Below are 25533 nucleotides of genomic sequence, written 5' to 3'. Positions count from 1 at the left end.
TTGAATCTGCACAGCATTTTGTTCTTTAAAAACTATTTTCATATGTACTATCTTGTTGGAGCCTCATAATAGCCATTGTGGTAGAAGTAGTGTTTATTAATTTAATGCGGTATACATACAGTTGTGGTGAGTTGACTGGTTAATCGTGACATTGTGTCACATGGGAAGAATACATTGTATTGATCTTGTTGTGATCTGTGCTTGTATTTTTTAAGGTTACCTGTAGATGGTTGTATGGGAAGAAGGTTTTTCCAAAGCCCTGCTCATACCAATTTGTTGAAAGAAATGAAGAGGCGCCTGACCGAGGTGGCTGATTTCCACCACGCGGCGAGCAAGGCCCTCCGTGTCCCAGCAGAGGGCAGTGAAGGGCCGCCAGCGAGCCAGGCTGGCACCCCCGGTTTCCTGACTTCGCCAGAACTGCACATGGAGCTCGTGAGGTAGCCCCGAGGTTATTTAGCCTTTCACACTGTTGTTTGCAGCACAGGCACTTCGCTGGGCCGGTTCCCTGTGTTACAAACTACTAGGTGCTCTTCTCTTGTCGGACTGGAGGCTTCGGTCTTGCAGAGCTGCTCTGCGTTGCTCGTGGGAGGTGAATCAGCAGTCTGGGTGCTCCTTGGTTGAGTGCCTGGAGTCTGAGTGACAGCTCTTAACCAGAGGGCCGATGTCCTTTTTGATGTAAAAACAAGCTAACCCGAGTGATTGGTTGTACAGGCGAACAACCAGTGAAGCTTGCTAGGACAGGTTTCTGAAATAGTGAGCGTGGCAGGGTTCTCTCAGTGGGAGTTCATGGACACTCTGGGGGGTTTCGGGGTTCCCCTGGGGTGGGATCTAGTAATCTCCCAAAACTGCTTCTAAAAAGAGGCACAATATTGGCATCCCGAGAAGGTTAAAGACATTTCAAGTAAGTTTGGGTCCCTTTCACATTTCTCTTTTCTTTTTGTTTATACGTTTGAACCAGATTAATCCTGTAAATAAGACCTAATAAAAATTGCTCTTCATAATTTATCTTGAAAATAAAATGTTTTGGTGTGGACACCCAGTGTTTTGAGCCAGTGACGAGGCATCAGGCTTGACCTCAGAGCGCCTGTAGGGCTGTCTCTCAGCCTCCAGATGATTTCTCCCCTTGTCTTACTGCTTAATGGAAAATGTATTTTAACCAGGCTTAACCGGCAGGAAGACTTTATCTTTGAACATTTAGATCAGCTGAGGAAGTCCTCCTCATTCCCCTCTGCCTCTCTTACATCCCCCTTCCTTGGGCCTGTTGGTAAAGTAGCCATCCAGTGGAATCGGAAGCTGGAAGGGAGGTCCATTTCAGCCTCTGCCCTTTAAGCACGTCAAGCCCCTGCCCACTGCTCTCTTCTCAAGCAGACTGCTGGGGAGGTAGAGGAGGTGACTTTCCACTTCACTGAGCAAAGCCAAGTCATGCCACCTCCACCCAGCTCCCCACCCAGGCATTCGTGTGCCGGAGGTGCCACTCTGGAACTTTTTACTGCAAACAGTTGCTTAAAGTGCCAGTGATTTTTAGTGAAATGGACCGTGTTGCTTGTAAAAATAAAACAAAATAAAGGAAACGTCATTCAATTTTTAAAAAACTTCTCAGTGGAAAATTGAGATTGATTTTCTTTCTCTTTTTAGCTGGGCTTTGTTTTATTTTTTTGTAGTGGGCACAGGGTGCACACATGCCGGGTGGTCTGTTCGTGGCTCCTTGCCGCGGGGGGGTGTCCGTGAGCCCGAAGCAGGGGTGGGGGGGCGCTGTGCCAGTGAATAAGTTGAAAATGGCTTTCGCTGTTTTCTCTGGAGAGGTTTTCAAACTTCTCAGAGCACTGAGGTGAACTGTGACTGGGTTGCTCTGGAAAGAACGATTTTTTTCTTTTCCTGTTTACTGTATTTAGTTCTACTTTAATAATAGAGTTCACAGAGCTGTTTCTTCACATCTTTTGTTTTAGCAATTACTGCGTCACATTTTAGTCAGCCGTGACCTGTCTTTCTCCCCCACTGGCTCATGAGCTTTTCGGGAGGGTGGTGGTGGCTGGAAACATTTTCTCTGCTACGTGCTTTCTTTTCTGTTGTGGTGGCATTGTTTCTAGAGATGTAAGAAACTTCGTGTGTCTGCACATCTTTTTACTTTATCTATAATTATGTTTTTTTTTCTTTTAGGCTCTTCAATGTATACATATTATGGCTGGAAGATGAGAGTTTTCAAAAAGGAGACACCTATGTCCCTTCTCTACCAAAGCGTTACGACACGCACAGGCTGGCCAGAGTGATGCAGAGTCAGCAGGTGAAGCTATGGCAGTGTCTCTTGTAGCGTGTCTGACTGCGGTTTGCATTGGTCACGTTCATAATCGAATGGTAAATCCACTTACCAGTATGGAAATGGCTTGCTCGAGTGGCCATTGTTTTTGTGGAGTTTCAGTATATAAGTGTGATTGCCTTAAAGGGGTATTTGCTTTAAAAAAAGGTTTTTATTGATTTATTTTAGGAAAGAGGGGAAGGGAGGGAGAAAGAGAGGGAAAGAAACATCTGTCAGTTGCCTCTTGTACGTGCCCCGATGGGGTACTGAACCCGAAACCCAGGCATGTGCCCTGACCAGGAATTCAACCGGTGACCTTTGACTTTGCAGAATGACGCCCAACTGACTTATCCATTCCGGCCAGGGCAAGGGATATTCCCTTTTGAATCTCCAGCTCCATTGTGACCCTACCTGAAGGCTTGAAATCTGGTCTAGGACTTTCTACAATCTCACAGACATAAACTTCCTGAGACTTTCTATTCTTTCTTATTTTAAATTGTTAGAAGCTGAATACTATGAAGTGGTCATCTCTATTCCCATAAGAAGCACAGTGTAGGAATATATTAGGATACATATGTTACATATGAAGTTAATGGGACGAAGTAGATAGATCACCTTTATGTAGCTTTGGAGATGATTTCCTCATAGGTGTGACAGTTCTGGTTGCCCTTCTGGAAGTACTCAGTCCTAATCTTCACATACTCTAAGCTGTTGTCTCTGTGGCACCCGGAGATGTCTGTAGTCCTTTTTTGGGTCTTTATTACAAATCTGCAGGTAAAGATCGTGGGAGGAGAACATACAGGGTGCTGTGGGAACACAGGGGAACAGCACCCGATTCAGACTGGGATGGGGTGGTGATCTCTGAGCCGAGCCCTGAAGGATGAATGGGAATTGGTCAGGTTAGGAAAGGGGTGGTGACGGGGAGTGGCAGGGAGCATGTTACCAGCAGAAAGACGAGTATGTGCAAAGACATGACAGATCAGAGAGCCCGGCATGTTCAAAAGGTGTGGGTTGGGGCATAGCACCCACTTGAAGATGACAGATGAAGCCGGAGAGACAAATAGGCTAAAAGCTCTAAGGGCCGTATATGCTTTTCTAAAAAAAAAAAATGTTGAAATTTGTTGGGAGAGCTATTGAAATAGCGGGAGTGATTAAATAAATGGATGAATTAAAAACATATTGAGGAAGAATTGGTAGGATCGGTGGGATTTTTAGATACATAGTAGGATTGATTAGATACACAGAGACTCCCAGATTTCCAGCTTGGGCTGCTAGAGGTGCTGTTTGCTCAGGCAGGACACACTGGAAGAGGAAGTGCGGAGGGGCTTCCAAGAGAACCCTCTGTTGGAGTCTGTTGAAGAGTTGGACGGGAGGGGATGTACAGGTACAGAATTCAGGGATGAGGCTGTGTAGGAAATGGGGCTTAATGGTATTGGACCGTTTAGATTAAGATGAAAATCTGAGGGACAATAACATTTAAGGCGCAGAGAAATAAGGCTGAGAGTGTAGAGCCAGAGAAACAGGAAAAATAAATGAGTGATCTTGGTGTCTTGAAATCTTGAGTGAAGTTCCATACTCATTTCTTCTTTATACTTCACACACCAAGGCCTTATCCGAGGTTTTGCTCATGTAGGTACTTAGTGTTTTAAAAAATTAATCATAGCATGCTCAGTTGATTGAGCTCATGTAGAGGAAAGCAGATCACCAGTTCGATTCCTGGCCCAGGCACATGCCTGGGTTGCGAGTTTGCAATCCAGTGAAGTACAGAGTCAGAATAATCAAGACAGTTCACTGGTGTGTGGGAAGAGAATACTAGAAGTCCAGTTTTTTTCTCATTATTTACTTATTTTACCTTTTACAATGAAAAAATTCAGTCATGCAGAAAATAGAATAGTATAGTGGGCAGGCATGCCCCTTCTCCCCTGAACCCACGAACCACGTGTCTAGTTTCATCCATAGTTCGCCCACACACACACACACACACACACACACACACACACACCCCGCCCCCACAGTATCTTGGAGCTAATCTCAGCACATTTGATGCATAAAGGTTAAGGATTAAGAGTGTGCACCTGGCTGGCCGTGTTTGCATTCACTGGGTTGCAGCCCTCCCTTTTTCCTTGAATCCTTTTTGATGATGATAAAAATGAAGATGAGGATTAAAAAACAACATAACCCAATAGCATTTCCATCTGAAAAACATTAATAATAGGTTATTAAAAATCAGACATTTAGTCTGTTCAAATTTCTAATTGTCTCATAAATGTCATAAAAGTTTTGCTTTTACTTATTTTTTGCAGTTTGTTTGAAACAGGATCTGCATTTTGTGATAGGTTCATAGTTCTTTTGTCTGTTTAATCTATAGGTCTTTCCCTTAATCCCCCAACCCCTTTTGTTTTTAAATCCTCACCAGAGGAGCTTTGAGAGAGGGGAAGGAAGAGGGGCAGAGAGAGGAAGAGAAACATCAGTGTGAGAGAGCAGCACTGATCAGTTGTTTCTTGTATGTGCCCTGACCAGGGACTGAACCTGCAATCTAAGCAGGTACCCTGACCAGGAATCCAAGTAGTGACCTTTTGGCTTGCAGGATGACGCTCCAGCCAACTGAGCCACACTAGCCAGGGCATTCCGCACAGCCCTGTTTTTCCCTTGCAATTTATTTGTTAAAGAACTTTGGTAGTTTATTGTTAGTTTCCCCACAGTATAGATATTGCTTACTGTATTTTTGTGGTATGGCTTAATATGTTTTTCTCTCCACTATATTCCTATAAATTGTTAGTGGGACATAAAGTTTGATCTAATGTAGATTCAGTTATTTTCAATATCGTTATTTTTCTCTGTAAAATTTTTATTTACCTATGTCTTATAATTTAGCTCAGTAATATGTGTATATAATTTACAAATATATAGCTAGTAGGACTATTAAAATTATTTTTTGTGATTATGATACATAATCAAAAAACTTTTGAGATCCTTGCTAAGATTGTTAGAGTATTAATTTTAAATGTGATTCATCCTAGTGCTGGAGAACTTGGAATGGACCACCTTGTGTTCAAACATACTGGTTCATTTTATAGTTAAATGTGTCATGAATATATCTGTGAAAGTTAATGTCCTGTGCTTTGTTTCATTCTAGGATCTGTGGGTGGAATATTTAAACATGGAGCGCATACATTATGAGTTTCAGGAAACCATTGGTCTGTGGACACAGACCAAGCTTGAGTCCCATTCTGTGCCCTGCAGTTTGTCTGTGCAGTTGGACTTCACTGATCCTTTTTTGGGTGAGTCGTTGCAGCATCAGGCCCTTTGAATGAATGAGTGAATGAATGAATATGAACAGGTGAATGAGGGAATCAGAGCCATTGAGGGTTGAGTTGTACACAGTGTACGCCTTCAGTAAGAATAGCTTTTTTAGGATACATGGTTAACTTGTCTACCACTCTAGGTTAGGCCGTGAGAGAAAATTCCAAGATAATAATGGCTTCAATAAGCTGGAGATGTAATTTAATTTTTCTCATGTGAAGGGAGTCTGGATCAGGCATTTCAGAGCAGTGGCTCCGGGACCTAGAAGCCCTCAAGGACCCTGCTCCTCCTGTCTGCCTGTCCTACTGTTATCACAGGTGACATCCACTTAGGGTCCAAGGTGGCTGCTTACTCAGCAGGAGGGGGAGTCTGCTTTGTCAAGGACTGTTTTAGGAAGCTGCTTACAGACCTCAAGCACATCTCCTTGGTCCAAACCGAGACACGAGGGTCTACCTGCCCGAGAAGGAGACTGGAAAGTGACTGTTTGTGCACCGTTTTCTTTTTTATGCTCTAAAGACTTTTTAACCGGTATCAGTGTGTAAAGTACAACTTTACATTTCATTACTTTGGGCTTGCAGTTCTAAAATTCAGAGTCTTTTCCTTTATAAACTTCCCCTCTGTATCTGGAACTCCTACCATACAATACAAGTGGATCGTATTCTCCAAATTTCTAAGTCAGTTGTTTCTCACAGCGCATTTTTCTAGAGAAACAGTTTTATAAATTATCAGTTAGTTTTCTATTCCGGGCCACAAAAACTCATTTAACGTGGAACATTGATGACATATCTTACAGCAGAAATAACATAGAACAGCCTTGGCTGGTGTGGCTCAGTGGACTGAGCACCAGCCTGCGAACTGAAAGGTTGCCAGTTCGACTCCCATTCGGGGCACGTGCCTGGGTTGTGGGCCAGGTCCCCAGTTCTCACACACTGATGTTTCTCTCCCTCTCTTTCTTCTTCCCTTCCCCCCTCTCTAAAAGTAAATAAATAAAGTCTTTAAAAAAATAACAAAACCATATTTGGGGATCACAACTTTAACTGCTAAATTTACTTTTTAAATGTAGATCATGTGATAAAATTGTGACTAGAGTTACTGAACAAAATACTGCAGCGTGTAGTGTAATAGAGCACTGCAGTGATTCAAAGGCAAAAAGACCTTCTGGCTCCAGCTCTGCCACTAACCAACTAGTTAGTTGTGTAATCAGAGAAAAATAGGAGCCTGTCTTGGCTTTAGTCCATTCTTCTATAAAATAGAGGTGCTGGACAGTCTCAACAAAGGCTTTATAATTTTTCTTTCCAACATCTTTCTCCCCTGAAATAGTAGTAGTCCCCCCGCCCAATTATAAAAGTTGCATGTGTTCATTGAAAAAAATTAAACAATACAGAAAGGTATGTAGGGGAAGGTACAAAAGTTGCCTTCAACCCAGCTCATCTCAAGCCTTATTTTTATTCCTGAAAATCTGTTAATGAGATGAAGAAGTACTCATATGTTGACAGCTCCAGAAGCTGCTGAATGCTTCTGATCGTGTCCTCCCACTTGGAGTGCTCTCACAGCCCCTTATTAACATTGCCCTTAAAAGGCCACTTGTTTTCTCTGGAGTAAAGCTACTAATTTATTGAGCCCTTAGTTTGTTCCAGCCTCTGTCCTAGCACTTTGCATGTGTTAAATCAGTACTCCTAACTACCCTATGAGATTTATCCCCATTGAGTAGGTCGTGAACCCGAGAGGTGTAAGGTGGTTAGGTAATTTGCCTGGTCACCAGTCTTGTTCCAGAGACCCTGTTCTGCGCCACTTACTATCCTACCCCTTGTTTCTGGTGATCAGTATGGGTTGCAGTGCTAAATGAGATTAAGACCTGGATTTTTAGAGTAAGAAGCTTCAGGCTTTTGATGGCAGGTTAGGTGGTGGTCACACCAAGTGAGGGCCCTGGTGGTGGTGCGGGCAGGGTGAATTTCAGCTGCGCTGCACAGGGTGTTGAATTAAATCTGTGTTGTTGGCTTCAACATTTTTGTCACATGCGGTCCAGAGTGCTATTTATAGTTAAAAATGCTCTGAGTTTATTTTTCCTGATTTTATTTTGCATTTAAAATATCCTTGATATTTTTTAAATGTAAGTGATACTAATTTTGAAAAAGTTGCCCCAAACAAACCTAAATATGGTCAGGAATCTTACCCAGTGATGAATGTCCAACTTTATTACATTCTGTGCCCTTAGGAATGATAGTTCTGGTGGGAAAACCCCAGCTATAAGGGACAATCCTGTACTTGACCTGTTTGGAATGTTCAATTCCATCTGCTTGGGGTGCAAACAATACTAGTCTTCTTATGCCAAGTAATAAAGTCATGGCTGTTAAATTTTCTTTGATTTTTCTTAACAAGAATGGAAAATTGATAGCTACACTTGGAATGAAATCAAATTCTTAGTAGTCTGTTAAGTATTTGTCGACTTGATTATTGATTTGAAGCCCCCTTGACCTCTCTCGCCCCCGGTTATCTTACTATTGAAAAGAATCAATCATGTGGCAGCTTTTCTTCACATTCTTCAGTTGCTGCCTGCTGTGTGGTGTGTGTGTGGGCAGTAAAGAGAGGAGGAGGAGAGAGAGCATATATTGGAGACCTGCTGTGTGTTCAGCTCTGTACTGGGTGTAGAGATGTAAGCATTTAACTTGGGTTGACCAGTATGAGATCATATGCTGTGTGGTGCAAAGTTGGATGATACACATTTACCTTTTACTTCTTAATATGGCACCTGATTTCTTATTTGGACTCCATAAATCATTTATTGGGTAAATAAATAAGTAAATGGATGAATGAATGACTATATGACTATGTAAACCTGAATTCTGTAGGAATGTGTGTCCAGGTCTTTATTCATTTTAACTCTACTACTTTCAGCCCTCTTGTCTAAACCTCGGCCTAATGTAAGATTTTTCACTTAGCCGTATTCCATAATGCCCATTCCTTTTTCTGCCATTCTTATGAATTTGTCTGAGTGACTGCAGTAAACTTCTAAGTGGGCTGCCTGCACTATTCCCTCAATCCATTGTCTGGTGGTGGCTGCCATCTCTCCAGCTCACTGGAGCTGCTCACTAGGTTCCCCTCATGCTAGTGTTAAGTCCAAACACCTAGTGCATCATGCAAGGCTATGTAGGGATCAGGGCTTTAACTCTTTAACCATCATTAAGACTTTTTGAGGACAGGAATTTTATTTAATAACATCCCATGCTCCTGATCTCCCAGCCCCTGGTAGAATATTATTAGGCTTATGGGAGCTCCCTCAAAACTTGTAAATAATACAGGATCATGATTTTATTCATTTAGGCCCCTGGAGTATCTGTTTGGTAAGTCTCCAGCATTTTTTATGAAGGCAGCAGGCCAGGGCTGTGCATCCACTTTGTACATTACTACTGAGTAGTAGCCATTACTCAGTCAATGTGACTCTATTTTCTTTCAGCTAAAGAGAGGGTTTTAAGTAACTTGCGGAAACACGAGGCTCCCCAGCCTCCCCTTGTTCTGCACCCACTGAGGCCTCCCGTGCCAGTTATCTCATCTGCCGTCCTCCTGAGTCGGGAGAACACCACCCAGCTCGTGTGCACAGACCTGAATCTGTTGCAACAGCGGGCCAGGTAAGACCATGAGACCTCCAGATCATGCTTCCGTGCTTGCTGCCTTGACAGCCTGGGTGACTTAGTACTTGGAAGGGCTTCCTCATCATCATCCTCCCCCTGGGGAAAATTGGATGAGACCGGCCCAGACAGTTACTTTGTTAACCAGGTTGTGACAAGTCTTTACATTTCCATTGAAATTATGTGGCACTTTAATGGACTACAAAGTTTTACGTGTTTGTTGTGGTGTTTCTGCGAGCCAGCTAAGTGTTTCTCATGCTTCTCCCAAGGAGACCTGATAATGGAAGAATTGTGTTTAAAGGGCATGAAATGATATTTACTTTCTTTTGTCACTGCTTTTTGCTCTCAGTATCCATATTTTAAAACCTGGCACAGGCACTTGATTGAAGTTTGAGCAGATGACTTAGCGTTCTGAGTTCACAAGAGAACAGCGTGTAAGGTTTTAGTTGTAGTGTGCCGTCTTGTGAGAAGGAGCATGTGTGCAGTAAACCTGTTATATAACGTAAAAGAGTCTCTTCGGCAGGTCCTGTGGAGTCAGTCTGTTGTTGGCCTTTTTTTCCTTGCTGTTTTTGGCCAGGTATTTGTCGTGTACGTTGTGTGTGCACACCACACACACATGCATGCACGTGCTGGCCTACATGTCAAAGTAATCACCACAGGTAGAACAGTATTGACACCCATGTAAACAATTAACCTTCTCTGTTTTTGAAAATTCAGTTTGAGATGCTACTAAAGAAATCGGTGCTACTTACAAGTAAGGGCACCCCTTTGGGATAGTTGAATTAGGATGGATTCTCATTTGTTCTTGTATATGTAAGGGTCCATTTAAAAAGCATTGCTGTTATAACACAGATTCTGAATGGAGCTTTATTTCTGGCCGAAAATTTGTCCCACTTTTTCTTTGTTTCTTAATTTTGTGGTTCGCATGACTGCCAGGGAGAGGATTTGGGTGAGTCTTGGCACACACACCCTTGGATTTCTTATTCTGGAATACTTGGACCTTGCTGTACTGTAGTACATACAGGTGGGGAGACACTGGAAGCCTTTATCACTGATCATGAAACCTTTCCTAAGACTTTTTTCTTTACCTCCAACGACGTTTTTCAGAACAGCGGCCCTGCGGGAATCCCAGCAGGTCGCCCTGGATAGTGAGCTGTTGGACACAATGCCCAAACAGTATGTTAATCGGGAGGAACAGGCCACACTCCATTTGGAGTGTAGAGGCAGTGGTGGGAAGAAATGCCAAGGAGCAGCAGTTGTGACAGTTCAGGTAAGAGTGTTTAAATTTTTTTGTAATTCCAAGAATGTTATTTGAGACCCTAATAACTGGCATCCCTTTGAGAAAGACTTGAAGAATTTGTATAGCAGGCGATCCAAGTCTCAAAACACGTAATAGTTTTTAGAGGAGTGAAGACACGCCCAGAGCTACTGTAGTCACCCGTCGCCATGAGTGCTGATGTGTCCTGTAAAACAGAAACTCAAGGAAAAGCAGAATCATCCAGAAGATTCTGAGGGAGGGGGGACCTCGAACTGATTCTTAAAATACTCTGACAGTGATGGTTTGGATTCAGGCAGAGGAAGTATGGGAGGGGGGTCATGGGCCAGCCATGTCAGGCTTTTTCAGGTTGCTTCTGGAAGCGGCAGTGGCATCCACCCTGGGAGGGCTGGAGTCCACACTGGAAGCGATGATCGCTTGGGAGCGCTGGCTGTGTGCTGCGCACAGTGTGTGTGCGGGGGGCACTGAAGTCAGACGTGGGAAGGACCCGCGGAATGCAGGTCGTCTGGGTGGAGTCTGCCAGAAGGGAGGAGAGATGTGCAATAATATTAAAAATTCATATTATTGAACTTTTATTTCAGTAATATGAATTGCCTCTAGAGATACCTCCTTGAGTTGGAAAAGTAAAATTAAGTTGGATCTGTGACTTTGGAAGGACTTCTAAGTGGGAGTTCAGCTTTCGCCAGTGTATCGCAGTATTTGCTTCATGCCAGGCATGTCTAAATACTTCACAGGACTTTTTATCTTCACTGCAACCCCGTAAGAGGGTACTTTTATTATCTGCATTAGGCACAGAGAGGTTAAGTTATGTTTCCGAGGTGACAAAGCCAGTGAGTGGCACAACCAGGAAGGCCCAGGCAGTGCGGTTACCGAGCACATGCCCCTTAATCACCGCCCCTCCCTCTGTCTGCGTGTGGGGTCCAGACTCCCAGAGCCCGGGGAGAAATGCTTCGAGAGAGGCCTGCCTGATGCCCAGCTGCATCTGCACAAAAGTAGATCCTCTTTGTGGGTAGCTTTTGGAAATTGGGGAAAATTAATTTTATTGACTCTTGGTTGTCTTTCAAAAATTTCTTTTTGTGCTGAGCCCTATTTTAACAGTTCTAATGTGTTCTTCATCAAGAAGAACAGTTCTCATGTGTTCTTCAGTCATCCTTTAGACTATTTGCTCTAAAGTGTCTTCTCAGAAATACCTTTTATATTTGTATTTTTTGTTGCCTTCAAAACTTATTTCTGATAAAGTAACTGATTTGTATGCATCTAAAGTTAGAAAATTCGATCCAGATTGTAATCAGTGATTAGAGAATTCATGGATTGGATCAATTTTTAAAATCAGCATCATGGGAAATGAGTTTATATTTTAAATATAAATTTTAAAATTAAAGTACGTAAATGCTTTAATATAATTTTAATGGCTCATTTGTGAAGATTTTAAGTTATATCATGAAAATGTATTGCTTCAGAGAGTTTTCCTAGGCGGGAGTGCCCTGGAAATTTCCAACCATCTGCAAGTGTGGGAACCGTGTATAACTTGTTTGGGGCATACAAAGGCCAAATGTATTTTATGGGCATTGAGACGTGCTTCTTCCGTGGTCGCCTTTTCTGATGGAAGCCTCTAGTAGTTCAGTGACGTCCCCTGAGGAAATGGGTGTTGTATCACAGGCTTCCTCGTGTTGTACTTCAGAGTTGTAGGGCAGGACCGAGAACTGATTTATTGTCACGTGAAAATGTGTGCATTCCTAGAAATGGAAGAGGGAAAAGGCCCAGGGAGGGCTTCACATTATTGTAAAAACTTAACCGAAGGGCCAGCTGTGTCCACTTTTAAATTTCTTTGTCTACTTAAAGCGACTCAAGAGGAGGGGCTTCCACCAGGCCGCTTTGTTCTGTTGCCTCCGACTTCTTGTGATCATGAGCAGGTCGTCGTTCGATCTCTCTCGCCCCCGTTCTAGGCAGAAAGGAAAACTTTCAACAGTGTTTGGAACACTGAACAAAATCAGTAGACCAGGAAATAATGGTCATATTTTGGGAGAGTGTCTGAACTTTCCTGTGCTAGTTGGGTTTCTACGCCAGGGGATGGCAGTTAACGGAGTGGGTTTGCTCTTTGTCTCTCTGCACTTCCCAGTCAGGTGAACCTCTGTTCTTTTTCTCTTGTCCTGCGTCTTTCCACTTCCTCCATGCTTACTGTCTTCCTTCCTTCTCTCTGACTCGCTCGCTTCCTTTCTGTGTAGCAGCCTCTCTGCCGGCCAGTCAGGGGCTGAGTGAGGTCCTCAGAGTCCCTGTCTGAGTGTGACTGGGGGCAGACTGGGCCAGAGAGCTGACTGCACACATTCCAGGTCACATTTTAAACTATTAAACATTGTCCTGTTATTTGAGAGATTTGAGATTTAATATTTGTATTGATTCAGTGTGTGGTTTAGTGGAAGTAATTTAATTTTTTATCTTTCATTTCTCCAGAAGTAAAAACTAAAGCAATTACTATTAATATTGTATCTTACTGTATAGTCATGTTCATGTCTTTTGATTCATACTGACATCTTGTTTTTTCTTTAAAATAAGTTTGTAAAGACTTTTACCACAACAGCGTACACTTTACAGAAGGAAGTTGCCGTTGTGACCTTTAAAAGTGGGCGTTTAGTGTATTGTCAGAGCCATGCTGGCCGCTGTGTAAAGCAACGCAGGCAGGACTGTCAGGGGCATGGGAGCTCAGTTACTATGCTTATGAACAGAGTGTTTGCATTACTCACAGAGGATGCCTGTTGCCATGGTGGTGGTGGTTGAAGACTGGCGTCCTGCAGGTCCATGTAAAGGGACATGTAGTCCCTGCTGCCCACCCATGTGATTGTGGAAAACCGTCTCAGGAGAATGTGGAAGTCCCTGCCTTCTAAATGTCTGGTCTTTTCCGATTCTCTCCCATGCCTGCAAGATAAGGCCAAGTTCCCCAGGTCACTGTAGAGGCCTCTCCCAGACGGTGGCCCCTGCTCCCCAGTCTCACCGAACTGCACTCTCCCGCCCTGATCCCCACCCAGCCCCCGATCAGCCTGTCCAGGCTCCTCCTCAGGGCTCCGTCTTCCTGTCCCCACATCCACTGGCTGGTTCTGTGTTTGTGTTGCAGTCTGGGCACAGGGTATTTTCTGCATCGATCCACATCCAAAAAAGGACATTAAAAATGCACAAACGGAGCAGTTGTGTAGATCACCATCAGTTCTTTAGTGAAAGGAATGTTGACAACTCCCTCAAGTAGGACAGACATAATCTTAAATAAAGGATAGTCTTTTAAATGGAGGTGAATTTAGTTGTTTTGACAAGCTTAATAAATTTTCCTTATTTTGCACATGTTTACTGAGAGCCAATAAAATTTTATCTCAGATTAAGCTTTCAGGAACCACTGAATTAGTCAGTTGCTCTTTCCTAGGCATGCAGCTGGTTTGGACATGTCCTACTTATTTTGTTGTTTGCTTCATAAGTATATGTCTTTTTTCCTTTCACAATGGCATGTGTTTTAGTAACAGCATCCGTGTCCTTTTCTGGGCTGTGTACACGTGAGACATGCACCCTGGTGTGGAGGTGAACCGTGTGTGTTGCTTAGATGGGAGGGCAGGGTACGGGCTCCATGTGCCGCAGGGAAGCCTCCACGGTGGGAGATACCGAGTCACTCTTTGATGAGGATCCGGGAGTTGAAACATGAGTGACGTAGAGCATGTCCTGCAGAAGACTTGGAACTAGTGACACACTAATTCAAGTTTGAGTCTTCTTTTATGAAAAAGCCCTAATATTATTGAATAGTTTTTTGACAATTTTTTCCCATTCCTGTCAAGTTCAACTAAGAGTTTCGAGTTATCATACTGATTGAAATAATAGTCTTATCATCATGTATGCAGTATACATGTAATAGAATATCTGCTTCAGAAACACGTAGGGGCAGAAACCTGTTGACCACTTAAATTTTTGTTAGTTTGAAGGTATGCATAAGAGTGAAGCGGTAAGCCAGCAGCTTCATGTTTTGCGGAAAGAAGTGAAGCAGCTGCAGGCAGAAGCTACTACTCCGCCACCACTGAGTGTTGTGGAAGCTGCTGTGCATGCAGAAAACTTGATCACGTGAGTTTTGAGGGCATTGCACTTTAAAATAATCTTTCATTATCATCCATACAGGTCATGCTGCTACGGCCCCCAGGCACCCACTGATTGAATTAGCACAGGGATTGGCACACTGTGGCCTTCGGACCAAATCTGCCCTGCCATCTAGTTGTGTAAATAAAGTTTTATTGGAGTGCAACCATGCCCATTTATTAATGTCTATGGCTTTTATGCTGCATTGGCAACATGGAGTAGCTGTAGCAATTTATGGCCTATAAAGCATAAAATAATTATTATCTGGCTCTTTGTAAAATAAGTGTGCAGATCCCTGAAATGAGAGATGATACAGTACATTGAAATTCAGTCATGGAGAGATTTAGTGCCGAAGTTTTATATCAGAGTCACATTTAGCTAAGAAGTCATTGTCAACTCAGATTATTGAGCACAGTTTACAGTTGATTTGCTCAGAGTTAGGACTCTCGGGTATGGTTGCCAACTTGCATGGGGCTGTTGTAGTTTCCCTTTGGTGCTCCTGGTTTATTCTCACCATCCCCTTTCTTCCCAAAGCTTCCAGGACATGATTTGGGAGAATGGAGGTTGACTGCCTTTTACTTTGCAGGGACTCCACATTCTAGTAGCAGCCACTAATCCCAGGGTCGATTTGGGAGGGTGTTGCTGAGGGGGCACGGCGGCTTTCTGTGGGTTGAATCGGGGGTTCCGGGGAGGAGGGAGGGCGGGAGGGAGGGAGCAGAGAAGGTGAACAAGAAGTTGATGTTTCTTTTACCAGTAAAGGAACTAAAAAAAAAAAAAATATGTGAGAATTAGAAGAAATTTCTTTATTTTAGGAGCTTATTCTATGTAAAAATATTTACCCTCACCCTAAGTGACTTGTTTGGATTTTAAAATTTAGAGAAGTCAGGGTTCTTGTTTTTAAAAGCATGTATTGTCTAAAAGTACATGAAGTTAAATAATAAATTAGGAATTACATGTGAAATGTGAAGAAATTTAATAAAGGTAAGAATGTTCATTAGACATTTTAATACAGCTGATTTTTTTTTCTCCAGAAGGGCATAAAATCATTTTTGTATTTTGAAAATGAGGTGTTGGGTCAAGTTGGAAGGTAACCATAAAATATTTCTGAAGTGACATTTGTAGAAGACTCTAGCACACCTAGGAATAATGCCTGAGAAAGGGGGGTGTCATAGAAACGTTAGTGAGTCTGGATTCTCATACTGTGGACCGCTCCTTACCTGTTTACCTACAGGGCCTTAGTGAATGCCTACAAGTTGCAGCCCACTCCCGGGGTTCAGAAGGTTGGCATCAGCCTCTTCTTTACTGTTGTGGATTACGTCAGCGATGAGACCCAGCGCCATCCCCCCACAAGGCAGTTCTTTACTTCGTGCATTGAGATTTTGGGACAGGTGAGATTAGTCTGTGTTGTTAGCCTTTTTCAGTACAGTAGGTCCCCACAGTATTCTCATCAGATATGTGACTTTAGACTTACATTGTAGGTTCTGAATCTTACCTAAATTGGAAGCCACTTCGAATTGTTGGCTTCTAAAGATGTGATTACAGTTGTTGGTGTAGAATTCTGCTTCTCATACAGGAGATTAATTATTCATATTTGAAAGCCTCTGGGAGACATCAGATTCTATCATATGCTCTTGGTGTTGTTGCCTATAACATCAGTGAAGCTCGTGTTGTTTAAAATGCTTTCCGGTTCATTATTTTATTTCATCCTCAGTGATCTGTGATTGATATCATCCCTATTTTAAAGATGAGAAAACTGGGCTCTAAAAGATGACTGACTTGCCTGAAGAAAGCAGCTGCTGAGAGCTGGAGCTCAGACAGGTCCTGGGCCTTCTGACCCAGCGTTCAAAGCTCTGCCCCCTCCCAGTTGCTATTCTCAGTCACCATTGACTTATTTACTTGACTTACTGTTACAGTACAGATATTTAACAAGAGCAAAGGCAGTGTATCCATATAGATTTATAAAATGTGTCACAAAACAGAAAAGCCACTTGTTGGGAAATACGTAGACACTGAGTAACCAGGTACTCTCACCTAAATTCATTGGTGAGTACTGATTTATGGGATACTTACTTGTTAGGAGGTGGTGCTGAGAAGTTCCTGAAATAGAATAAATTTTTTTCCTGGTTATACAATTGATGTCTGTTAATTTGCTGTAAGCAGTGCAGACAGTGCAGAAAGTATAAAGGAGAAAAAATTTTCAGAACCCTAATTACCAGGAGAAAATGATTATACAGCTACCACTTCATTATAGTTGGTCTTATGTATACGTATTAGTGTGTGTGTATGAAAATGACTTATTATTCCTACATATAGATAAATAGATGAATAGATACAGATACACACTCAAAAACCACATGTGCTATTTTGTAACCTGCTTTTTTTCATTCAGACACATCTTTTTAGACATTTTCTGTGCTAATATATATACACCTATAATATGGTATTTATTTTTAATTTTGAAAATTTTTATTTTTCAATTGCAGTTGACGCAGTATTATTTTATAGTAGTTTCAGGTGTCACAACACAGTGGTTAGACAGCTATATAATTTACTAAGTGATCCCCTTGATAATTCAAGTACCCACCTGGCACCAGACATAGTTATTATAGTCTTACTGACTACATTCCCTGTGCTGCACTTTATATTCCCACGCCTGCTTTGTTAACTTCCAGTTTGTACTGACGAATCTTTTCATTTTCTTCAGCTCCTGCCCCAACCCCCTTCCCCACGCTGGCAACCCCTCCGTCTGTTCTCTGTTCTCTGTGCGTCTGTTTCTAACATGGTATTTAGTCACGGGTTTTTAAATATTTTTTTAATTTATTTTCAGAAAGAGGGGAGGGGAGGGAGGAAGAGAGAGAAACGTCAGTGTTTGAGAGAAACATTAGTCAGTTGCTCCCACACGTCCTCCTGACTGGGGCCCTGGCCCTCAGCTCAGGCAGCATGTGCCCTGACTGGGAATCGAACTGGCGACCTTCTGGTTTGCAGGCTAGTGCTCAGTCCACTGAGCCACACCAGTCAGGGCCACATATATTCTAGTACTTTTAAACAGTAGAACCAAGTTAAAACAATGTGATGTTATTCTGATTATACATCAATTGTAAAAAGTTAGCTTCTTAAAGGTAATAACATTATAACCCAGAAGTTTTGTTTTCTTGATAAAATGCAGGGTTACTTTGGTAGGTAGACTGCAGATTTTTAATATTACCTACATTGGAAGTTGACCTGTGTTGATTTTAGATTTCTTTCGATTGTTTTATATTTTCATTTAGAAAAAATTTTGTTTGCCTTGTATACTACCCCTTAAAAGTTGGTTGCTTAAATAAAGGTTGGGGAGTGGAGAACCGGAGACAGTTTTCTCTTTTATTCTTTCCAGGTGTTCGTCAGTGGCACTAAGTCAGAATGCAGAAGAGTTCTGGAGACCGTTCTGAAGAACAGAAGGCTCTGCTCTCTTCTGTCCCCTTTCTTCACTCCCAATGCCGCGCCTGCGGACTTCATTCCGCTCTATGAGAAAGTGGTGAAGTTTCTCAGCGAGGACAACAGCGACCTGATTTTCATGCTGCTGACCAAGGTGAGATGCGGTCCGGTCCTGGTGTTATCGTCCGAGTGTAGAAGCCGTGCTTGTTTCCCACTGCATAGACATCGAGGCCCAGAGCCCTGTTTGCAGGTGGATCAGAGGTCCCCCGGCCCTGTTCACCGCCAAGTGACCTTTACGCAGCCCATCCCACAGCTTCCTCCCACGGGGGTTCAGTTGTGTTGTGTGGGACAGCCTAACTCCACCATAAAAAGGACCTACCTCCCAAACCCTCTTTGAAAGCTTAGTACAGTTTTGAAGTATTCATAATAGTAATTTAGTACATCCTTTTTTTGAATTTATGCTGAATTAATGCCTAAACTATGTTTGATAAATGAGTTGTAATACGTCCAGGTCTTTCATATTTAGAAAAAGCCAGATCTAAGCAAATTGCCTTTGTCTTCATTCCAAGTAGAACGTTAATGCAGACCAAGGCCATGAATTTACTTAACGAGTTGGGGGATTTGGAGCCTTTGCTGTTTTGTTTTCAGTTGTATTTCTCTGGCATCCATGAGTCCTGAAACCTGGCAGCTTTTTAGGGCCAGGACTGACCTCAGTCTGTAATTGGGGGAGAATATGTTGTATAGCTGGTGACTCTGGAAGGTGGTCTCACAACCCTGAGTTTTTGTTAACTGAGATGGGTGAGGGATGCAGGTTCAGCAATGTGGCTGTTGGTTGGAGACAGTTTCAGAAAGTGGCTGCTTGTTTGGGCCCTTTGACCAGTGAAAGAGAGCTGCAAGGGTCCAATCCTTCTCTTGTGGGGAAAACTTACCAACCAACATCCTTAACTTACAAAAAAGCACAGGGAGCTGAGAAAACCCTGCCCCTGAAGTCCCAGAGGGTGAGGTGGAGACAGGCGTCATGGCTCCCCTCAGTCACTGAACTGCCTGGGTTCCTTCAGGTGTTCGTATATAGACTTTAGTTTGAATCTTTGTGACAAACTAAGTGCACAATAATCTTTGACTTTTAAACTAAATTGTACAGACTTTGCTCTGCCTCAGTTAATTTTCTGGTGTGAATAAAAATTGCTTCTCGTTTCTTTTTCTTTTTAGTTCGACCTTAAGCAGTGGTTAAACGCCACTAAACCTCCTCTGTCTGACCGCACCAGGCTGCTGGAGTCCATTCATTTGGCACTTACAGCCTGGGGCCTTGAACCAGATGAAGATATTTTGATGCCATTTAATCTCTTCTGTAAGCACTGGACTTACCTTCTTCTGTACCAGTTCCCTGACCAGTACAGTGACATTCTCAGGCTGCTGATGCAAAGTAAGTAACTGACGAGACTGTAGTGAGTAATGGGACACCATTCTACAAGTGTCAGCCAAAAATGTCAAAATAATACACGGGTGCAGGACTTTAGGATGACTGGTTTTTACCTGAATTACTTGATGCACCCAAAGGTTTGTTGCCTGTAAAAATGGTCATTTATTGTCCAGCGGGTCAGAAAGGGCCCTAACTGGGCACTCCGTCTGGTATCGGAGCTCACAGCTGGCACACATCTGTCTGCCTTGACTCTGCCGCTGTGTTGAATGGGGAGGGGGCAGTAGTGGGCTTGGTTTCTCTGCTGACTACAAATTTGGTAAGAGAAGGAATTTGCTGTTTTATGAATGTTGGTTTCTCTTTAGTTCAAAGACACCTCCTCCTAATTTTTTTGCAAATGAGTTTTACCCCCACATAATGATAGACTGTACTTACATGTGCCAGGGGAGAGAACAGCATTACACTTCCCACATCCCCCCCATCTCTGCCTTCTTCCAGCAACTGCCCATTGGAATGTTTGAGATTAGAGGAGAAATAAAGGGTGTAGGCTTTTTTAATTTTTGGAATGTTACTAGGCAAAATTTTATTTGAAAAATGAGATCGTATTTACTTTTTCATGCAAACTATACTGTTTATAGATGTAATGGAAAACTAAATTTTGCTTTATGCTAAACCTTTGTGTTACTTAACAGAAATTATTTAATAAGTAAGTTAATGGTCTTATATGCTGGACTACCTAATGGAACACTGAAATGTGTGGTGCCATTTTCAAAGCACTTCAAGCTGTTTTCTTATAGAGGGGAGTTGCAGGGTGGGTGGAGAAAACCGACAGAGAAATGGATCTGTACAGTTTTTGATGCATTTTTGCATGGGTAGTTTTTGTTCTAAATTTTCAAAATTTGATCAAGTATGTATTGTTTTTCTCCTGGAACCTTTTTAAGAGATTGTAACCTGCTCATGTAGACAGTCGTAGACTTGCATACAGCAGAAAATTTATACTTACCAGGGAAAGTAATTCAGTTAAAGGTTTAAGAATAACAGCACAGCTGTGACTGGTGTGGCTCGGTCGATTGGGTGTCATGCTACAAAGCATGAGGTCACCAGTTTGATTCCCAGTCAAGGTACATGCCTGGGTTGTGGCCCGGTCCCTGGTCGGGGAGTGTGCAAGAGGTAGTTCATTGATGTTTCTCTCAAACATTGATGTTTCTCTTCCTCTCTCCCTCCCCTCTCTAAAAATAAATAAAATCTTAAAAAAGAAAAATAGCAATACCACCTCTGTCAGATTCTGTGACCCCCAGCCTCCTGGTTTCCCCTCCCTCCCTGGCTACCATGTCAGTTCCCAGGGTTCCATTCTTCGCTCATCTGCTCTCTTCATTTGCCCTGCGTGAACCTGTTGTTTTTTCTGGCTTCACTGCTCTCTTCTAGGTATGCATGACTCCCACACTTGCAGCTTGATTCAAGGCCTGTGCCCCAAGATCCACGGGTCACAGTTGGACACAAACCCTGTCCTGTCCCCTAGACACCTCATACTCAATAGAGTGCAGCGGACTCCCTCCTCGTCCTCACACCTGCTTTTGTGAGCCTCTGCTGCTCTGTTTGATCCTCGTGCCTCCTCTGGGAGGACAGGACACGAGGGGGTATTATTCCTGTCTTCCGGGACGTGAGCTTTCAGGTAGCAGACCACTGGTCGGTAGTCTGTCCTTTAGGTTTTGCCCTTGGAGGAGTGCAGTTCTGCACTCCTCCAAGGGCACTCCTTCGAGGGGTGAGTAGGACACCTTCTGCAGAGAGCCTGGACTCTGCTGCTGCTCCTGTACCCAGTCCCCCTGGCCTGTCACCAGTGTTTGTCTCACATCAGCCAGCCAGGAGATGGCACCTTACTGTTGCCCCGTCAGGGTCTGATGGTGGCATTTCCCTCGTGGCTCCAGCAGTGCATACCCACACAGGGTTGTCAGGGACAAGGAAAGTCATGTTCAGGGGCATAGTTCTTGTAATAGGTTCTCTTTACTTGGGTTTCTTCACCACAAATCTTTATGAATTCATTTTGGAATCTTTTTACTGTTTATTCCTTTGTAAAATTCATATGTTCTTTGATTCAAATTGCACAACTTAGTTTGTGAAAGATGTTGACTTGTCCCCTGTCCCTGCCCCATAAGGCTCTGCTGAGCAGCTGCTGAGCCCCGAGTGTTGGAAAGCCACTCTGCGAGCCCTGGGCTGCTGCACCCCCAACTGCCAGCAGGGGGCGGCTTCTGCTGAGAGCCCCGCACTTCAGAGCTCTGGAGAAGTTCTCTTGTCGGACAAGCAGGTGTGTGGCTTTTGGCATCTGATGTTTTTGTCTGCACATTTCTTTCCCATTTCCTTTGCTTTAAGAGCTCTGTGCTTTTCTTTGTCGGTCACTTGCTCCCCCCACCCCTCCTTTGTCTGGGTTGCCTTTCTCTCACACTGCAGTGTAATTCTTGCCCATCTGTCTTCCCCTCTCTCCACCTTAACCCACCTACTACTTACTTCTTAACCTCACACCACTGGCTCTTTTGGCCAGGGTTTTGTGCAGTGTCCCACAGAGCTCTCAGTTTCATATACTTTACAGGATCTGGGTCCACATGAAAGTTTACTTGAAAGAGTGATTCCTCTGCTTTAGAAAAAGTTTTTCTGAGATGGGATTTACTTTTCATGTGCTATAGAACTTTGCAGCTCTGTTACAGAATCAAAGCCTTCCATCACAGTCCACTGTGACGCTCTGCTGCAAGTAGTATATTCAGGGAGCACTTTTTAACAAGTCATTCTCTTGCAGGTAATGGAGACTATACAGTGGCTCTCAGACTTTTTTTACAAGCTTCGGTTATCCACGTTGGACTTTAAAAGTTTTGGCTTATTCTCAAAATGGAGTCCTTACATGGATGAAGTGAAGACACTCTTGGGCTACCTTGTAAGAAGGCTGCTTGACTCAGAAATGGCTTGCTTTGCCCAGGACCCATCTGCCAGCAACAAAACAGGTAAAACGCCTTGAGCGCAACATGGAGGTGGGTGTTTGACCTTCCATTAGGAGAGACTTGAATGGACACATTAAGAGATTTAAATTCTTGCAATAAAACTACCTGAGTGTCAAGCAGAGGAAATGGGAAATACATAGCATAGGTGTGAAACTGTGTAAGTGTCACACCTGTGTTCACTTAGACAGTCGGGGCTTTAGCTTCTTTCTGCCCCTGCTTTTGTAGGGCACGGTGCCAAGAGATGATAGGTTTCAATCTCCAACTCTTTCTTCCTATTATTTATATCACCAAGGAAGGGGTCCTCAATATGTAAGAATTGATCTTTTAAAAAAAATATGGTATTATAGAATTATCCATGTCATTATGTAATAAAAATTCCATTCAAGAAATTCCATTGTAGCAAATGAAAATGTGCTTCATTACATTAAATATTTTGTTTTCATGTCAATGCAGGCTTATGAGTATACAAATAAGTAGATTCTTTTATATAGTGTTATCAATGATATTACAAAAGACACACTTGTTTCTTGTCTCTAACAATGTTCGTTTGTTGTAGTGCTGAGGTCCTTGCATTCAGTGATCATCCAGCTCTTTAAGCCGTGGATCCTGGTCTTAGAGGACAGCGACAGGTACGTTGATACTCAGGTTCGTGTGCAGCTTACAGACTTAAAGTTGTGACGGTGTTTTGGTACAAGTGACACATTCACAGATTTAATTTCTTTAATTCAGAAAATGCTTCTTTACTAAAGAAACTTAAGACATTTTCTGTTTGTGGAGTTTCTGGTCCGGGAGATCAGAGCTATTATCTTTATATTAATTTTGAAGCAGAACTGTTGTTTCCAGTTTCCATGGTGAAGAAGTTGAATGAGTTTAGGTACTTAATTTCAGAAAAACAGATGTTGCTCTCTTTAAGTAGGTTTGGATACTATAACACTAAAAACATGATACTAACTTGATCTTACTTATTAGTTCCTTAGTTGTTTTTGGAACTAAGTTGGCTTTCAGACTAGTGGGTGGGAATTACCGTTTTAACATGAGCTCTTCAACGAAATGAAAGCATTGTTTCGTGAGCATTTAAGAGAGAGGTGTAGAGCTGTCCATGTGGCCCCTTCCGAGTGTTTTCCCGAGAAGCGTGCAGACAAAAGCTAGGTGAACTCAACAGGAGTTCTGTGAAAATTACAGCAGCGGTAGCCATTACAGTATTCAAGGTGTCTGCACAAATATTGATTAGTTTGATTCTGAGACTCAGAAAAATTAAATGTCTTGCTCCTGTCCCATAGCCAGTGAGGGCCAGAACTGGGGCCCAAGGCCTTGCATTGACCTGTGTGCTTCTTGAAGAAAATAGGGAAGGTTCTGGACCTTTGCTTTGGCTAGAAGGCTGTTCTTAAACAATCGGCAGGATTTTGTAGTGTCTGTTGAACTGCTAATCGTCATGCAAGTTTCCTGTTTATTTCTAGGAAGAATTAATGGAACTTATTCTGATATTGAACTGTCTGGACCAGTTTCAGAATCAAATTTTTATATAGAGAGTTTTTTGTTTAGTGATTTCTCATCATTTTTTGGACATCTCTTCGTAACATGAAATTTTCTTCCTCTTCCTCCTCCCCCATCCCCGCCTTCTTCTTACTTTCGAAGCCACCTGACAATGTATTTCTAAGGCATGTAAAACGTAACCAAGATGCACAAGGTATAGATAGGTTTTAGGGTATAAACTGAATGTAAAACAGTGTTATTTTGATAGTTAATTTAGGTAACACACTTCTAGAACTTCATTATGTTGGAGTAAAGGTTAGGAAGGAAAGTACATAAAACTGTGGTTGATCATTGCAAGCTACAGTTCACCTCCAAGATTTAAATGTGTCTTAAGGCTACATAACACAGTGTTGTCTATGACTTAGTCAAGCCTTGTACTCTGGAACCTAGAGTAATTTCATCATGGTATTTCATTTCTGAGTATGTTTTATTTCATTTACTCATTTATGTGCTTTCTTTATTTAAAGCAGCCAACAGCACTACCCCTGGCTGGAGAGCGACTCCGCGGTGGCCGCAAGCACTGTGCAGCTGTTCGCCGGCTGCGTCGAGTCCCTGCACGAGAGTTTCAGAGGTGGGGAGATGCTGGGTCACGTCCCTGGTTGGCGTTCACTTTCCCCCTGAGATGTTCAGTTAATTTTTTGTTCCTGCTTTTGTACTTTATTTAATTTTATTTTAGTTTGGAGGCAGCCCTCTTTGACCAAAGGAAACCCACTCACACAGTATTCCGTGTAGAGTTCGTAACCTCTAACCTTGTTCGTGACGAGGCCGTTTGGAGTTTCATCAGTTGTGGAAGACGTGCAGCCTTTCTCTTCAAACATTGTCAGCCTCCCTTGTTGAACCTCATTCTGTCTCCTGCGACTTCTTTTTCATTTGGTTTTGGGCACATTCCTGAGGTTTCTTTCCCGGTTTACTCTGACTCTGTATCTAATCAACTTTGAGGAATATCCATTGAATTTCTTACTTCAATTCGTAGAGGTTTTATTTATTCTTCACATCTACCCTGATCGCTTTTGGTGGCATCTTATTTCTTTTTTTCTCATTTGTTTAAAATTCCAGTTTTTATTCCTTTAAAATGTTCGAACAGGCGACTTTCCTTCTTGATCTCTATGCGACAGTTCTGTTATCTGAAGCTCCCATTGCCTTGCGAGGTGGCTTATGCTGCCTCTGGGTTCCTTCCGACGCTTATTCCTGGAGGCTTGCTTTCTGCGCCTTGTGTCATTTTGTGTTCCGAGCCTTACTTAGAGACTTTATCTTGGGAGATTCTGTGAAGACTAGGATGAGTGTGCGTGCCCCCAGAGAAAATCTGCATTCGTTGCCAGTTGTAACAAACGGTCATGTCTTGGATTGGGGTTTCTCACACCACACACTGATGGGAAATCAAAGTCCAAACTAAACTGAGTTCTCAGTTATCACAGTAAACCTTTTTCCCTCCCTGAGTCCGGGGCTAAGGTAGAAAAGGTGCCTTCTTTCCTAACAATCTGTTCAGTGAGGTTATAATGCTCAGAAGAGCTTGTCTTCTCTCTGCTTGTGCTGTTAAAAGCCAGCGTAAGCGCATAGTCCCAGGGCAGCTGTGGCTTCAG

The 25533-nt window shown here is 42.8% G+C and overlaps 1 protein-coding gene across 5 annotated transcripts in view; it reads left to right on the top strand.

Annotated features, from left to right (window-relative positions):
• Window positions 1-25533, top strand: part of EPG5 (ectopic P-granules 5 autophagy tethering factor) — a 92653-nt gene that overhangs the window by 49237 nt on the left and 17883 nt on the right. For 4 of the 5 annotated variants that reach the window (XM_037165058.2, XM_037165057.2, XM_053664234.1 and 1 more), the window contains 13 exons: window positions 216-437; window positions 2158-2281; window positions 5430-5574; window positions 9051-9222; window positions 10330-10492; window positions 14448-14590; window positions 15834-15990; window positions 17976-18170; window positions 19226-19439; window positions 21587-21735; window positions 22222-22423; window positions 22977-23049; window positions 24421-24524. In XM_037165058.2, the coding sequence (XP_037020953.2) occupies window positions 216-437; window positions 2158-2281; window positions 5430-5574; window positions 9051-9222; window positions 10330-10492; window positions 14448-14590; window positions 15834-15990; window positions 17976-18170; window positions 19226-19439; window positions 21587-21735; window positions 22222-22423; window positions 22977-23049; window positions 24421-24524 (2063 nt within the window). The remainder of the gene's footprint in view (window positions 1-215; window positions 438-2157; window positions 2282-5429; window positions 5575-9050; window positions 9223-10329; window positions 10493-14447; window positions 14591-15833; window positions 15991-17975; window positions 18171-19225; window positions 19440-21586; window positions 21736-22221; window positions 22424-22976; window positions 23050-24420; window positions 24525-25533) is intronic. The other variant, XM_037165059.2, reaches the window with a different exon arrangement.

Source organism: Artibeus jamaicensis, unplaced genomic scaffold, assembly GCF_021234435.1.
Source record: "Artibeus jamaicensis isolate MK-2021 breed Jamaican fruit bat unplaced genomic scaffold, CSHL_Jam_final contig_354, whole genome shotgun sequence".
NCBI classification, from domain to species: domain Eukaryota; kingdom Metazoa; phylum Chordata; class Mammalia; order Chiroptera; family Phyllostomidae; genus Artibeus; species Artibeus jamaicensis.
Note: the sequence above shows the minus strand (reverse complement) of the source record. Positions and strands in the feature narration are given on the sequence as shown.